This window comes from Silene latifolia, chromosome 8, assembly GCF_048544455.1.
Source record: "Silene latifolia isolate original U9 population chromosome 8, ASM4854445v1, whole genome shotgun sequence".
NCBI lineage: Eukaryota > Viridiplantae > Streptophyta > Magnoliopsida > Caryophyllales > Caryophyllaceae > Silene > Silene latifolia.
In genome coordinates this window covers 36,998,281-37,015,588 of record NC_133533.1, presented here as the reverse complement: position 1 = coordinate 37,015,588, position 17,308 = coordinate 36,998,281, and the positions used below count along the sequence as shown (strand labels likewise).

Genomic DNA, 17,308 nt, shown 5'->3' with positions numbered 1-17,308 from the left:
CCATGAGCCATACTATTACCATCCCTACGAACAAAACTAAAATGAATACAAGGAAAGGAATTGGCTATCACGAGAATAACATTTCCGATCCTGCTAAAGTAGTTAGCCGGGACACTCTTCGACTTCAACATATTGATCAAGGTTGATGAGACTTATTGTTTCAATTTCATTCTATAGTTTATATATTAAAATATTTTTAATTATTTTGTATACAGAACGTCAATCTATAACAATAACAAAACAATGACACTATTTAAATAATACCAAAAAACTCCTTGCCTAATACACATTACTAATTATGGTGGTTTATGAAATTTGAATACTAAATTAGATAGGAGACACATATACGTATGCATGGTACTCCCTCCCATTTACTATTTTTTTCCCATTTGGTTTTATGCGGTCTCCAGCGCGCTACTTTGACCGGGTTTTTCGTGGTGTATACGTTGTTTGTTTTTGTCGAAAATTATATTTTGTGAATAATACTTTCATAAAAAATATAAATATTTTCATTTTATGTGCTAAAATTATCTATTATTTTTTAACTTATTTCTGGTCAAAGTTTTTTTAACTTCGACCCAAAAAAGTGAAATGAGAAGAGAAATAAGAATGAGAGAGAGTATCTGATAAAGGTGCAAGCATGTGTTTCAAGATTAAGGGTGGTGTATAAAAAATTGATAAAAAAATTGGCAGATATATAGATTACAATGGTGATTCGAGAGAATCATTTGTTCAAGATGATTGAATGATGCATCGTATATCACTATTGTAGTTTTGCGTTTGCAAATGTTCATTACAATTCATTTATGTTGATTTTTGAGTACTACCTTCTAATATAATAATATGAATAATTTATATAAAATTTGTGCATTAAAACTAATAAAATATTGTAACTATAAAATTTTTCAAGCTAATCATATATTTTATCTATCTATATCCGTGCATTTTTGAAACTAGCTATTATCTATGATAAGTTTAAATCATTTGTTTTTTTATCTTTTGTCAAATAAAGAAATCAATAATTTTCTAGAATATATACGTAGCATTTACAAACTTACCGTGCGAAGCACGAAATTCTCCCTAGTATCTAATACGAGTATTCTCTAATAATTTAGATTTTACTTTTTTTTGAAATTACTTACTTTTAGATTTTTTTCTTAAAATTAGTCATTTAGCTAAAATTGCTTCAAAACTCGAAATTAAATACTCCCTTTGTCCCGGTCATTTGTCCTATTCCATTTTGGGTGTCTCAGTCAATTGGTGTCCTTTATATTTTAGGAATCAACTTGATGAACAATTTGATCATTCACACTGAATATGTTCCACTTGTCGTTTAGTAATTAACGCCCTCCACTCTACTTGGTCTTTGTACCAAAATCAAAGAACTACAATTAACTGAAACTGAAGAAATAATCTATTTCGTCTGTTTTTAAACTCCCCTAAATATGTCTACATTTTCAAAGTAGTATTTCTTACAAGTAATTTTTATGATCTAATTACAGCTTAGGAACGACTGATGGCATACAAAGGTTGTTCCCGGTAACTGAGGACGAGAAAGAGAGGCGCGATGCGTTGCACTTTTCTGTTATGCCGTACATCAAACGGTGAGTTTCTTAATTTATTACTTCGTACGACTCTAACTACGCAAAATTCATGTGATACCCTTGTCATTTTATACGTGATAGCCAAGTTTTTATGTTTGTGCACCTGATATCCATGAAATCTGATTTGCAAGAACAATGTGTCCTTTTTTATCGTTCTTAAAATTTTCAATTGAACATAAATCATAAACCATAAAATCGAGTTGACTAATATTTTTTTCAAATTGATTAACTTTTCAAGATCTATAAATTAATAAAACGGTCATTCGGAAATTTAAAATCGAAGATATGGTGGATTTGAGATTTTTGTTAAAATAAACCCTATAAAATGTTAATCGACAAATTTTTTTCTCAAATTGTAGATTATGACGAGATAATCATTTTTGAAGAAAAAATTGGCCAATTTTAGATTTCTGTCTAGGAATTATTCTCAATTGAGTTCTTTTATAGCGACAAAAAGAGCATGTTGTGCATGAAAATCAAACATGGAGAGTATCATGTACACAAACTTAAAATGATAGGTACCGTACCCAAGGTGGTAAAGTTTAAGGGTAACACGTGAATTATCCGCTAATATTATGTTAGGAGGAAATAAATATTGCTAAGAATTATAATTTGAGAACGAACCATTATAGAAACAAGGTTCCTGAAATTATTCAGGTGTTCTTTAACGTTGTACAAAATCTCAAGTTAAAAAGACTCATTGACTAGTTAGTAGAGTGTTTGTTATCTTCCCATATCCTTTTTCTTTGGCAAATAATTCTTATTTCAGACGATTAATTATGTTGAAATAAATAAAACGGGATTTTGTGATTATTTTATGATCAAATATAACTATAATGATTTAGCTAATGTTATAGCTTATGATATTTTATTTTCAAAAAATGGTTACATTTAAATGTAAAATGGTCTTAAAATCTCGTCTTCTTGATTCAGACAAACTCTTTGTCTTTAGATAGAGTCATCTAATTATTTTGTTTTCATAATCATCAATTGTGTTTATTGATGATAAATTACAGATTAAACTCTATAATCAATGGTGTAGCTAGAAGCCTAGAACCATTTAAGTGAAGGGTCAATTTTACTATAATTTTTATACATTTCTATTATTATGGGGCTGTAAAGGCATAAAATATTCAAACCAGAAAAATATTTATGATAATAAACAACAATTGTCAGATAGATATGGGGGTCTCAACTCTCAACTCAAGATCCCACTAACTTGTACGTGGCTACGCCATTGTGACTATAAAAGCCACATAACATGTTGGTGATTTAAGAGTAATTACCGGTTCATTTGGTGTAATTAAGGTTAGTTCGTAGATGAGTAATTTCTAAATAATATAATGTGAATTCGGGAAGTACGGAGTGTACATCTGCATAATTATTTACGGGATTACGGTATAGTTTTAGTTCGAATAACTATGACGAGAGTCTTGCTACCCGGTCAACAATTCTGGGTCCAGGGGCGAAGCACCCTGGTATAGGGGTTCTCGCTATTAATTTATGCGGGTTTTTAATTAATTCGAAGAGGAATTTTTGAAGAGTAACAACTCTTCAGAAATACAATTCCCATGTTTCCATGTTTCTCAAATCATTTTCTATATAAATGGATAAAGGATAAGAAGAACAAGTTACATAAAAAAAACAAAATCTTTTACTCCATCAAAAGAACATTATAACATTCTACAAAAAATATTTCTATATTACATCTCTGATTTTTGTGCCAAAAATCGAGGCAAATCTTATCTCGATAGGAAATTTGGTTTCACCCAGGCATTAATAAGGGTTAATTATTCTATTAGGAAAGCGGAGTCGATTCGGCGTGGTTAACTATTGTCAATTCGTTTCGTGCAATTCAATTTCCTAACATAACAAAATCATAAATTAACGCATAGATTACTGATTATTATCAAGTATTTGAATAGAACTCAGAATGAAACGATCTTATAATACAATTGATGCTAACCATTTTCTTTGTTGTAGATGCATTGAAGGGGAAAATGCATATGGAGGAAAGGCCCTGAGCTTGCTAATAACTAGAGAAGAAAGAGTAACACCAAGTGGATTAAAAATATTAGCTGGTACAACAAGCTGTTTGAAGAACTTTAAGTTTTTTAGAGACAAGCCGTATCCTTTGAATGATAACACAAGTCTTAAGGAGGCCATACTTTGCTCGGATCACTTTCAGTCCATTTACACTCAGTTACTATGCGGGTTTTACCAACGTCATGATGTCACTCATGTGAAATCCGTCTTTGCTTCCAGCCTTGTATCAGTTATTCACTTTCTTAAGCGCCATTATTCTGAGCTTTGCAGCGATATATCCTCGGGTAGCTTAAGCCCCAAAATTACCGATCCATCTCTAAGAGGACGTATGATTGAGACTTTTATGCAAAACCCAGATCCAGAATTGGCCAAATTTATTCAAGTTACATGTTCTGATGAAAATTGGGAAGGAATTTATAGAAAAATTTGGCCCAATATTAAGTACTTGGATGCTATATCGACAGGTTCCATGGCCCAATATATACTCTTGTTGAAATATTACACAGGAGGCTTGCCTTTATTAAGTACCAAGTATTCTGCCTCTGAATGTGATTTGGGTTTCAATCTAAACCCAATGTGTGATCCTTATGATGTATCTTACACTATTATGCCAAACATGTCATACTACGAGTTCTTGCCTCTTGACTCCTCGCATTTTACGTCTTCTGATCCAAAACCTCTAACCGTTGAAATGGCAGATGTAGAGGTGGGTAAGGAGTATGAAGTTGTCGTCACCAACTTTTGTGGATTATATAGGTATGTACCTCATTTGTTTACTCATACTTTGCCTTACATGACAATTTATTTCAATGTTCGGTTGTCCGACGTGTACCCTAAGGGCATGTGTTAATAATTTGGATATGGAAAGATTCAAAAGATTTCTTCATTATTTATGATAAAAGTGAGTTAATAACTAGATTTCTTATGAGAGTATCTTATAAATAAATAAACTAGGTCTGTGACCCGTGAAATTCACGGGTTTATTTGTTTTAGTTTTGATATTTTTATTGTATTGTTAATATTTGTTCGAGTAATTAGTTGTTGATCCATTTAAAAATATACAGTCTTGAAATACATAGAAATTAGTTAGTTAATACCTTATTTCATTGACAACTTTAGTTTATTTTTGTAAATCGAATCCGACAATTGACAATGTAGTAGGTACTAATTTTGAGAAACTTGACAACGGATCAATGACAAAGACGACTCATTATATATACGTGTGTTTTACTCCGCAATATAATAAAGTGAGTTTTTTAAATATTAAAAGTTGAAACCATCCGTATATAATAAATTCCGTATGGAAAAATCTTCAATAACGCCTTATAAGGTTGTAAACTCAATACCTCAGTATAGTGATATACGATTAATTTACTTCTAATTCCCTCTTTCTTTTATGCATACCGACTCATATCGAGTCGGTTTCGGGTGTTTTTCCTTGCGTTTTGTGCCCAATGCCCGTACTTGTCACTTTGTGCATCCTTTTGTAGGAAACGGCCCAAGTATGGAGGAATTGGGGCAAGAAAGGCACCCCATTGCCTTTACATGAAGAAGAGGTGAAGAAATGAAGAAGAGTGTGTTTTTTAACCGAGCCGTGCCTGGCCTAGCCACCGGCAAAACACATCCCAAGGAATTACTCAAGAATTTGAAGAAAAGCTGAAGAAAGTGTTTTTGCCCTAAGAGCCGGCAAGTGCCCACTAGGTAAAACACAAGAAGTGGAATTAATTGAAGAATTTGGTGAAAAACAAGCTTGACTCCGCTAGTAGAGGAGCACCGGCAGAATGGTCAACCGGCATTACGCACCATAAAGAAGAAGAAGAAGTCCTGAAGAAGGTGTTTCACGGCAAGAGAAGCCAGCAACCTAAGAAAACACAAATGCCGGATATTTTAATTTCTTGCGGTTTTGCCGGTAGAGGAGCACGGGTGGCGGCGGTGTGCACCGGCATTACGCGACAGACGCGAATTTGGGCTTTTCTTTCTTTTCTTCCTCTTTTCTTCCTAATCTTGCACAAGCCTATAAATACCCTCTCTTAAGCCCTTTTGTAGACACAACCCTAGATCCAGAATATTTACCCTTTCAAGCTTAAAACTTTGTTAATCTCTTTGTTAATCTTTCCTTAATTAGAGAAGTTCTTCAATCAATTAGTGATTGAATTTGGGTTTGTAAGAAGCTTGAAGGGTTTCCTTCTTTATTATTTCTATCCAAATTCCTCTTTCACTATTGTATTGGTATTAATTCTCTCCCTATTTTCATTTGTTTACATTTTGTTCTCCTTTCATGTTTGTTTGATTGTTTATGTTAAAATTGTTGTTGTTGTTTGTTTGTTGTTCTTATTTTCATCATTGTTCATCTTTTCATTGTTCATCTTTCCTTTGTTTCTCTTTAATTTGTTCATCCTTGCTAGTTGTCCTCAAAGACTTAATCTTTGAGTTGATTAAGTTAAAGGTTGTGTCTTTTTATTTGTTCATCCTTGTTATTAGATTGAAACCATCTTTCTTTATAATTATTGTTGGATTGTTGCATGCTTAAAAGTAGAATTCTTTCTATCACCATGTTTATGCTTAAAGACTCTATCTTTGTTGTTTATTTTGCTTATAGAAACATGATTAGTGAGTAGCCTCCTTCTAGGACTCGGTTTGACCCGATATGGGTAATTTCACTAACTAATTGTCACATAGGCTAATTTGTGGGGAAAATTGGTGAGGGTAGTCTAGGGGAATTTGCATGTTTAAGGTTTGGGTTTTGGGTAGTGTCGATTTGTGACCCTTGTCCACCAACGGAAGTTGGTTAGGTTGTAAGTTGGGTACCCGATATTTGACCTTGTCGCCGACTAAGGTTGAGACCGGAAGGGAGAACCGAGGGAGGGTGCCTCTAGGCTAGCGTTTGAAATCGACCTCCGGAAGGGGGAGTGGGATGACCCGGAATATGATGAGTGCTTAATGACCTTGACCATTTACTTGACCTCCTTGGGAAAATGCATGTTCTTGGGGTTGTCGGGTTTTGAGTTAAGGAGGCCGGCTTTCGAACCCGGGAGGGGGGTTAGTCGGAGTAGCTAGTGTCCTAGTGCGAGACCGGACGGGAGGTTTTAGGCGAATTAGAGCCATCTCCCCCTTACCTTTCTACCCCTTTTGATTAGCCGAGACGATTAGTATGTGGAATTACTCATATTCATGGTCGGACCGAGTTCTAGTCTTTCTTTTTATTTGATCATTCCTTCATCTTTAGCTTGTTTTTACCGTATCTTGTTGTTTGTCTTTAAATTTGTTAGTTTAGCGTTAGTTTGTTACTACCCTCTTTGTTATCTTTCGACTTAGCTAAGCTCAAGAATATAGACAATTAGTAATCACCCCTACTCCTTGTGGATCGACCCTCTAGAGTGTACAACGATAAAATCGTGCACTTGCGAGGTTTAACTTGAGACCATCATATAGTCATCTCCAAATTATTTCGAGACCTCTTCATCAACCCTCCCATAGAAATATCTTTGAAATCTTATCACCACGTGCATGCTTCAAATATTATTTACATCCTAAAAACATTTATTATATCGATAGAAAAATATTAGATACGATTCAATGGTATGGTCGGTATCTACTCCATGTATTACGAATTAAATTTTCATTTCAATAGCTCAATAATCTAAAAAACTATATTCCATAAATCCGAATTCCAAAAGGTTCATAAATTTTTTTAAGTTCCTTATTACTATTTCAAGAATTTGATCCATCTCTTGTTATACTTATGTCCACGATCCTATATAAAAATAAAAATTGTATTAAAGATTATACAATAATCTATTCCGGTTTTGAAAAAAAAAAAAACACATAAACTTAAAAATATACAAATTAGAATTTAGAAACCATACTATTTAATATTTATCTGAAGGTTCACTTTCGCTTCCTTTTAGTACGCTTTCTTTTAGTACATGCCTTGATAATAGTTCATATGAAATGAAAAAGAAAAATATATGTTAGAGATGATTATACTCATGAATACAAAAATACAAATTCAAATAGGTTGATCGGGAAAGCATAATAGTAAAATTACACAACAATATACGCTTAACAACAAATTTAAAGAAATATTATAAGATCTCCATTTTGAGATCAACGATCATCTTATAATGGTTAAAAAAGCATAAACCACTTAAAAAAAGTAAATTAAATTTTATAAAAAAACAATCAAAAGGTGGGAGTTGGAGAAAGCTTAAATTGGAAGAGGAAATGACATAATTAAAATGATTAATTAGTCATGATGGTTCAAAAAGTAAATTGTGAAATTTTAAAAAAAAATCATTCAATTATTTGTACTTATTTATTTACCATTAATTATGAGAGTATGTTTTTTTTTCTAGGAAATTATGAAAGTAAGTTTTATGTATTATTCCTGTTTTGACAAAAAAAACACATAAACTTAAAAACATACGAAGTATAATTTAGAAATCATACCATTTAATATCTACCCGAAGGTTCACTTTCGCTTCCTTTTATTACATGCCTTGATAATAGTTCATATAAAATGAAAAAGAAAAATATATGTTAGAGATGGTTATACTCGTCAATACAAAAATACAAATTCAAATAGGTTGATCGGGAAAGTATAATAGTAAAATTACACCACAATATATGTTTAATAACAAATTTTAAAAAAATATTATAAGACTTCTATTTTGAGATCAACAATCATCCATTACTTATTAGTTTCTTCCTTATATTTTTTTACCTTTAATTTTACCTCAGTTTCGTGCCTTTTGTATTTCTTCTCTCTTCAGATTACCCACGTGATGGTTTGCCTTATCTGCATTCACATATGTTTCATGGTACTTTAAAGTTATATAAAAAATATATTGACCAAAAGATAAAACATAAACCTGGCAAAAACTTGACAAACAAATCAAAACATTGTAACATGTAAGTCACTTAAATTAAACCAACTGGAAAACATGAATTCAAATATAAAGCAAACGATTCATAAAACCAACAACATAACAAATTAAAATATACTTTATTGGATACAACAACAACAACAACAACAACAACAACAACAACAACAACAACAACAACAACAACAACAACAACAACAACAACAACAACAACAACAACAACAACAACAATACTCGACAATAATACTCAATATAATCAAATAAATAAATTAAACCATCAAATACAATTCACAACTTAGAAACTCATGACAAATGGACATATTTTAAATAAATAAAGTGAATAGAAACTATTATAGGTATTATAGGTTTTATAGTCATTACACAACTATAAATTCCCATATTTAATTTATTTTGTGGTATTATTAAATTAGATAATTGATTGCCGAACACCTCAAGAGATGAATTAAATAGGACAAAATGTTAATGAAAATTATGCGTGTTGAGTAATATAAGGAGTTTTAATAAAATTATTAACATATTATATTACAAAAATTAATTAAATAGGAAAAACTTTTAATTAATTTGGTGTGTGTTAAGTATTATGAAGAGTTTTAATCAATTTATTACCATGTTTAATTAAAAAAAAAAAAAAAATAGAAAAATGTTAATAATGGTGGGTGTTCAGTAATATGAAGAGGTTTAATTAATTTATTAACAGGTTTTATTACAAAAATTTTAAAAATAATGAATTAAATAGGAAAATGTTAATAATTGTGAGTGTTTAGTAATATGAAGAGGTTTAATTAATTCTTTAATATATTTTATTACAAAAAATTTAATTAAAATTTCAATTTTATTTATAAATTATGAAATTTATTAACGTGTTTTATTACAAAAATTTCAATTAAAATGTCAATATTAATTATAAATTATGAAATTTGATGGAAATTTGTAAGGATTATATAAATTTTGGAAGACAATATATTTAATATACAAAATTAATTTAAGAATAATGATAATACTCCCTCCATTCAACTCCACTTTGCAACTTTCTATTTTGCGCACTATTCACAAGCGGAAATTCAACTTCAATTTTCTCTCGATATATAAGTGAAAATATATTCATGTGAGATCTTTTTTTTTTTTGGTTAAATGTGAGCTTGTTTCATTACTTAAACTTTTCAATCATGATTACATAGTTCCATTCACTCCAATGATCAGACTACTTTCAATACTACTTATACAATAATATCTAATTTTTTCAACCAATCTTTATCCTGCATTCTAACTCCCCCTGCAAACTTCAATCTTATGCGAGCATAAATCAATCTTTTAATTTCCTGCACCAACCTCTCAGGACATTTAAGACATTGATCCACCCTGCAGGAATTCCTTTCAATCCAAACGCAATACCAGAAAGCTGCCAAAACCATCCTGCACACTCTCTTCTGTAACAAAGATAATCCCATACACTGAGGAGCAAGTTGAATCTGTAACCAATATTCCAGCTGTTTCTTAATCTGCTCACCATATTTGCACCTACCAAAGAGGTGCTCATGTGTTTCAATCCCATTTTCACACAACACACATTGATTGCTGTCACTAATCTGCAGTCTGAACAACTTCTCACGTGTGTTAATGTGAGATCTTATTTGATTAATATTTAAGAGTACATTAAAAATATCTAACTTTTATAATTTTTGCAAATACGCAGCTAATGATATTTATCGTGTAAAAGCTGCGTTGGCAAACGTGATAAAAGAAACTTGTAAAGTGGAGTTGAATGGAGGGAGTATCCTTTAATATTAGAGATATAAGTGAATTAAATTAATTTATAGATAAATGATTTAAATTAATGTCATGTAATAACAAATTGATAATCCATGTCACATTAATTTGCCATGTCACATTAAAAATATGCAAAACCACATTTAAATATGCCACGTCACATTAAATTTTAATCTAGGTAGCTTTTTGGATCCTACGTGGCTTTGTCTAGATGGCGTTTATTGTCATTTTAGTGTAGCCTTTTAATTATATTTTATAGATAAATCCTTCTAGATTAGGCTTATTAATGTGTGTTCTTAGAACACACGTTAGAAAAACCAATATTTTTATATATATATATATATATATATATATATATATATATATATATATATATATATATATATATATATATATATATATATATATATATATATATATATATATATATATATATATAGAGGCAAGATCCGGTGAGTCCACCTATATTTTTGAGTCCCGTGAGTCCACTTATGTATCACACACTATACACAAAAATATCACGAATTGAATAACAATATAGTAGTGTTCATAAACAAGAATCGAACTAAGCTTTGAGTCTTCATCTATGTTTCTATGGTTTCGTGATATGTCTTTTATGTCTGTAATTGATTTATACTTGATACTTCATAAACAAGGGACTCAAAATGTTTGACAAAAAGCAATCGGACGAACACGATTGTTTATGCAAACAAGTTTTTTCGACAGTTGGGATTTGGGTAATTCATTCCTAAGGGATTTTAATAGTATTTAATTAAGGTTGTGGATAAAGAGAGAAAAAGGAGTGGCAAAAAGGGTGCAGGTGTTTAAGTTGGGACAAGAAATGAGTGGCACTCATAGTGTAACATACTTAAGCACGTGTGGTGTACTCATTAGTTGCTAATTTGTTCATAAACAAGAACGGAATTAAGGTTTGAGTCTTCATCTATGTTTCTATGGTTTTGTGATAATCCTCTTGTCTTCTTATCTCTCTCTATTCTCTAATGGGGTTGAGCTATGTAACAGAGGAGACACAAATAATGGCGGATTACAATGGTGGACAAGATGGCTGACAATGAAGATGGTGAAAGGCGGAGTTAGGTTCAGTGCTGTGATATTGTATAGTATAACCCATGATATTGTTTAGTATAACCAGTGATATTGTTTATTGTAAGGTGTGATATTGTTTTGTATAACTTGTGATACTCTTTTACTGGGTAATCCCGTAAGCAAAAACATAACCTTGCAGCTCCCTTTAAACCGACTAAAATACGTCACACATCAACTAGCCAACTAGATATCCCACTGTGAAAACAATTCTCCAAATTTTCTTTAACCAGCTATCAGACCAAATGACCGAACTTCCCAACAGCACTAACCCAATTGAACTAATCAATATCTTGCTTTATATAAGGATACACATCCAGGGGGTAAGGGAAGAAACGTGCAGGGTGAATTAGACTTTTAATAATTTTTTTTTTTTTTGGTTCATAGAAAAAAATTGTGATATTTTTGCGTAGAGCGGGTGATACATAAGTGGACTCACGGGACTCAAAAAGATAGGGTGGACTCATGTGATCCTAATTCTATATATATATATATATATATATATATATATATATATATATATATATATATATATATATATATATATATATATATATATATATATATATAGTGTCTGGATCATCTAAGTCCACCTCTTACATTTGAGTCCATAAGTTCCCTTTAGAGCCATTGGATGAGGAAGATGGAGGGTTGAGATTGAAAGCAAAAAAAGGAGGATTAATGCCTAATAAAACACTCCCCCTCTCTACTTTACTAATCCACACTAATCAAATATTAATCCACTATATAACCTTTATTTTTCCACCAACTTCTCTCTCATTCACACAATTCACTTCTCTACTCCCTCTCTAAAACCCAAATTAATTCAAAAACCCAAATAATTCAAAATCTAAAAAATAAAAAAAATTCCCTCCATATTACTCTCCCACCCACCTCCACCGGCCCCACTACCGACCACCAACGTCACCCTCCATCCCAACACCACCCATCCTCACCTCCTCACGGCCACATCCACAACCTCGACACCCACAACCCGCCACCACCCTCACGCCACCACCACACACACCAGATCCGCCGCCCACCACAACTCCACCACAAAGCCGACACCCCCAGATCTGCCGCCCTCGCACCTCCCCCATGCTAATTCACCAACCACCACCACCACCGACCTACCCATCACGAGCCCACCTACCCGCCTGCTGCCACCGACCACCCTTCCTTCCGCCTCCCTTCCTGCCTTGCCTACCGCCATCCACACCACCACTACTTCCTCCTTCCGCAAAAGACACACCACTACCACCCTAACCATGGCCTTTGCTCTCCTCTTTCTTCTCCTCCTTTTTCGACTGTCAAGTTTTTTTCCTTTTTTTTTTTTTTTTTTAAATAAAAAATTAGTGTGCTGAGATGTTCTTTGTTGTGGTTTTGTTTTTTTTTTTTTTCTCCTTTCTCCTCTTTCTTCTCCTTTTTCGACTGTCAAGTTACTTTCTTTTTTTTTTTTTTTTTTTTTTTAAAAAAAAAAGACGTGGGCTAGGGGATGTTATTGTTGTGGTTATTTTTTTTTTTTCCTTTTGTTTTTCTTCTTCCTCTTTCTCCTTCTTTTTTTCCTTTTATTCTTCCTTCTTTTTTTCCTTACCCAGATCTGTTTTTTTTTTTAATTATTGTTATATTAGATCGTTTTATTTTAGTCTTAGATCTAATAAATAGATCTAAGGTTATTTGTTGATTTTCATCTTAGATGTGCATTTTTTTCTCCTAGAATTACTCTTTTTTCTGCTAGAATTACTCTTTTTTTGGTTGAAATTACACTTTTTTTCTACTAGAATTACAATAACTTTTTTATTTGCTACAATTACTCTTTTTTCTGCTAGAATTACTCTTTTTTTGGTTGGAATTACACTTTTTTCATCTTAAAATTACACTTTTTTTCTACTAGAATTACAATTACACTTTTTTTTTTGCTATAATTACACTTTTTGGCTAGAATTACATTTTTTCCTGCTATAATAACACTTTTTTTTACTAAAATTACACTTTTTCTGCTAAAATTACACTTTTTTTTGTTGTTCGAATTACACCTTTTTCTGTTAAAATCACACTTTCCTCCATTAAAATTACACTTTTTTCTGTTAAAATTATACTTTTTTTTGTTAGAATAACACTTTTTTCGGCTAAAATTACACTTTCAGTTGTTAGAATTACACTTTTTTCGGCTAAAATTACACTTTTTGTTGTTAGAATTACACTTTTTTCTGTTAAAATTATACTCCCTCCTATTCTTCTTTTTCTTCCTCTTTGGTTGGGGCACAAATATTAAGGAGGATAATAAAATATGAATTGTGAGTTGGGTGGGGTTTGATGATAGGAGAGAAGAATGAATAAAATAAGGAATTGTGAGTTGGGTGGGGTTTGGTGATAGGAGAGAGAAATGAATAATTAGAAATTAAATAAAGAATTGTGAGTTGGGTGGGGTTTGGTGATAGGAGAGAGGAATGAATAAAATAAGATTAAAAAGTTTCCAAAAAAGGAAAGGGGAAGAAAACCTAAATAATCCGTTTTAGGAAATAGGGAAGAAAATAGAGAATAGGAGGGAGTACTTTTTTTTTTGCTAGAATAACACTTTTTTCTGCTAAAATTACACTTTTTGTTGTTAGAATTACACTTTTTGTTGTTAGAATTACACTATTTTCTGTTAGAATTACACTTAGCTCTATTGGACTAATGTTATACTCTCAATGGACTTGGTCATATTCTCATTGGACTAATGTTACATTCTCAATGGACTAAAATTACATTCTCGATTAATTTGAAATTATACTTTTCTGGACTAAAATTACACTTTTGTGGACTAAAATTACATTCTCCTTGACTAAAAATAACAATCTCATTGGACTGAAATTACACTTACCTGGACTAAAATAACACTTTTTGTCATTAAAATAACACTCATAAAATGCTAAATTACAATAACTTGTGATAAAATGACAAAAATTCAAAATATTATTCGTTAAAATCACTCTTAAAAGATTGAAGTTAAACTTGTAAAACGCTAAATTCTCGAAAATATTTCTTAAAATTACACTTTTTGCCGTTAGAATTACACTCGTAAAATCCTAAAACGTCGAAAACTTGTCTCGAAAAAAAAAACGAAAAAAACGAAACAGTCGAAAACTTGTCTCGAAAAAAAAAAAAAAAAACGAGAAAAACTGAAACAGGAAAAATGTTAACAAAATTTTCATAAACTTTGAAGTATAAGACAAAATATGGTGTTAATTGTGTATGATAATGAATTAGTGAATGTATTATTAAAACTAGAGAGAGAAGTGAATTCATTAGTGTTAAGTGTGTTTTTTGCTTTCAATCTCAACCTTCCACCATGCATGATCCAAGGGTTGTGGGAGGGACTTATGGACTCAAAAAAAAAGGGACTTAGAAGAACTTTGCTCTATATATATATATATATATATATATATATATATATATATATATATATATATATATATATATATATATATATATATATATATATATATATATGTGTGTGTGTGTGTGTGTGTATATATATGTATATATATAACTGGGTTGAAGCGATGTGGATGCACCACGTGTCAACCTAGCTTAATAAATAAATAAATCCTTCTAAATATAATAAATGTTTTTAAATCTCAGCAAAATACTAATTATAGTTTAATAAATTTTATTATAAAATTACATTAAATAATTACGGTGATTTGATTCTAAATTTATTAAAAAACTATTTTGATAGAAATTCTAAAATGTAAATAATTACGTTCATTGCGAAAAATGCTTCGAATTGAGTAAAAATTTCATTGTATTTATTGAAATATTTTTTATTTGTAGAGATGATTAAAGTGAGTGTCTCATAATGTTTTATGTTTATGTAAAAAGATATTTTGAGAAAATTATAAACCTTAGACCATTAAATCCTAAGAAAAATATATTTGGAAGAGTCGTATTTCATAAAAACATAACTTAAAGAAAACTACTAAGAGATAAGTTTTTATATTGGAATGAAAAAAAATATTGCGATAACGAGTATGTGTACGAGTATGTATGTACACAGTATTTGCGAGTGCATTTGAATAATCAAAACAAAAGTAATGATTATTAAATAATATATATATATAATACTATAAACGACATGAAAAAATAGAAAAAAAATGTTACATTTTTCGTTAATATCTTCAATTAAAATATATATACGTCAAGTATAAATATTGATTATGACTAGCTAAATATTACTTTTAGTTAAATATTTTATATGTTATCTTTTAAATACTTTGAAGTTAAAACCCTAAAAAATATTATTTGAGAAAGTTTAACCTATTTTATTTACAGGTAAACTCTTAAACATCATTTATATATAGTTGTTTTAAAATACAAATGATGAAATTCTTAAAGATATGTTTGACACATAATACATGCAAGACACAATCAAAACATTTGAATAAGTTGAGTTTGAATTCTATATGTTTGATACATAAATATCACACGTTATACATAACGAATCGTGAAATGATATAATTTGAGAACTTAATGTTGATTGTTGCATTATTTGAATAAATTTTATTTTAATTAATATGATATTTGATCAGTCAGAAAATAATTTATAAAACATTGATCATGCATAATTAATTATCACTTATTAGTTTTAATTAAAATTGTATGTATTTTATTTTAAAACATTGAAGTTAAACTTTAAAAAATTAAATTTGAGAAAAATTAATTTATTATTATTTATAAGTAAAAATATTAAAGGTCATATATAAATTATGTTATTTTTCTTCAATTATAATAATAAAATTTTAAAAAAGGTCCCATAAAGCGCGGGATACTACCTAATATTATCTATATTTGGGTAATGTTTTTATGGTCCCTTTTAGGTACCGAATTGGGGATGTGCTTTCTCCTACAAGATTTTTCAATTCGACCCCGCAATTTAAGTTCATAAGGAGGAAAAATGTGGTACTTACTATAGACATTTGCAAACTTACGGAAATGGAGTTGCAAAAGGGAATTGACAGTGTTTCATCTTTGCTTGGGCAATTGGATATCATAGTCGTTGAGTATACCAGCTACGCAAATGTGAAGGACGGTCCTGGGCATTGTGTCATTTATATGGAACTTATGGTTATGTCTCAAGCAAATTGGCCCAAACCAGAGGTTTTGGAGCAATGCTGCCAAGCAATGGAGGGTTCCCTAGGCCAACTTTATTTCAGCACTCGGGTGAGTGGCTTCATCGGTCCACTTGAGATTCGACTAGTAGAGAACGGTACCTTTGAAAAATTGAGGGATTATGCAATATCAAAGGGGGTATCTTTTACGCAGTATAAGGTGCCTAGGTGTGTCAAAGCATTGGATTTGTTGGAGTTGCTCAACTCTGGAGTGGTCTCTATTCACTTTAGCTCTTCATTTCCTACTTCGGGTCCATAATCGTCTTGAACCGAGTTTGACAGCATAGTTCGTATTTGCTAATTCCTTAAAATAAGTTTAATATCGAATGGCAGTTGAGTATTCCCGGCTTCCCGCAAACTTTTTATCTTTGATTGTGTTACAACTTACAAACTAGTTTTATACCGTGCAAAAAAAATTCACGGGTTTAGAACTTGAGATATACTCCCTCTATTTTGGTCATTTGTTGTCCTAGTCCATTTTGAGTGTCTCAGTGAATTGTTGTCATTTCTATTTTAGGATTGCATTTGATAAGCAGTTTGATCATTCACACTTAATTTTGTCAACTTGTCATCTTATAATTTGTCCCCCTTCTCTTTTCTTCGTCTTTGTGCCAAAACAAAAGGACAACAATTGACTGGGACGGAGAGAGTATTAACTGATAGTTTGATACGACACTGTAATAGTGGAACTTAGATGTGTTGTAGCATGTCGTAAAAAACTAAGAATATT

At 31.1% G+C, this 17,308-nt stretch overlaps 1 protein-coding gene across 1 annotated transcript; it reads left to right on the top strand.

Moving 5' to 3' along the window:
* Positions 1-41: 41 nt before the first annotated feature.
* Positions 42-16,837, top strand: LOC141595036 (indole-3-acetic acid-amido synthetase GH3.3-like). The gene is made up of 4 exons (XM_074415009.1): positions 42-141; positions 1,508-1,604; positions 3,588-4,406; positions 16,288-16,837. The coding sequence occupies exons 1-4, from the start codon at positions 42-44 to the stop codon at positions 16,835-16,837; spliced, it is 1,566 nt and encodes a 521-aa protein (XP_074271110.1).
* Positions 16,838-17,308: the final 471 nt, after the last annotated feature.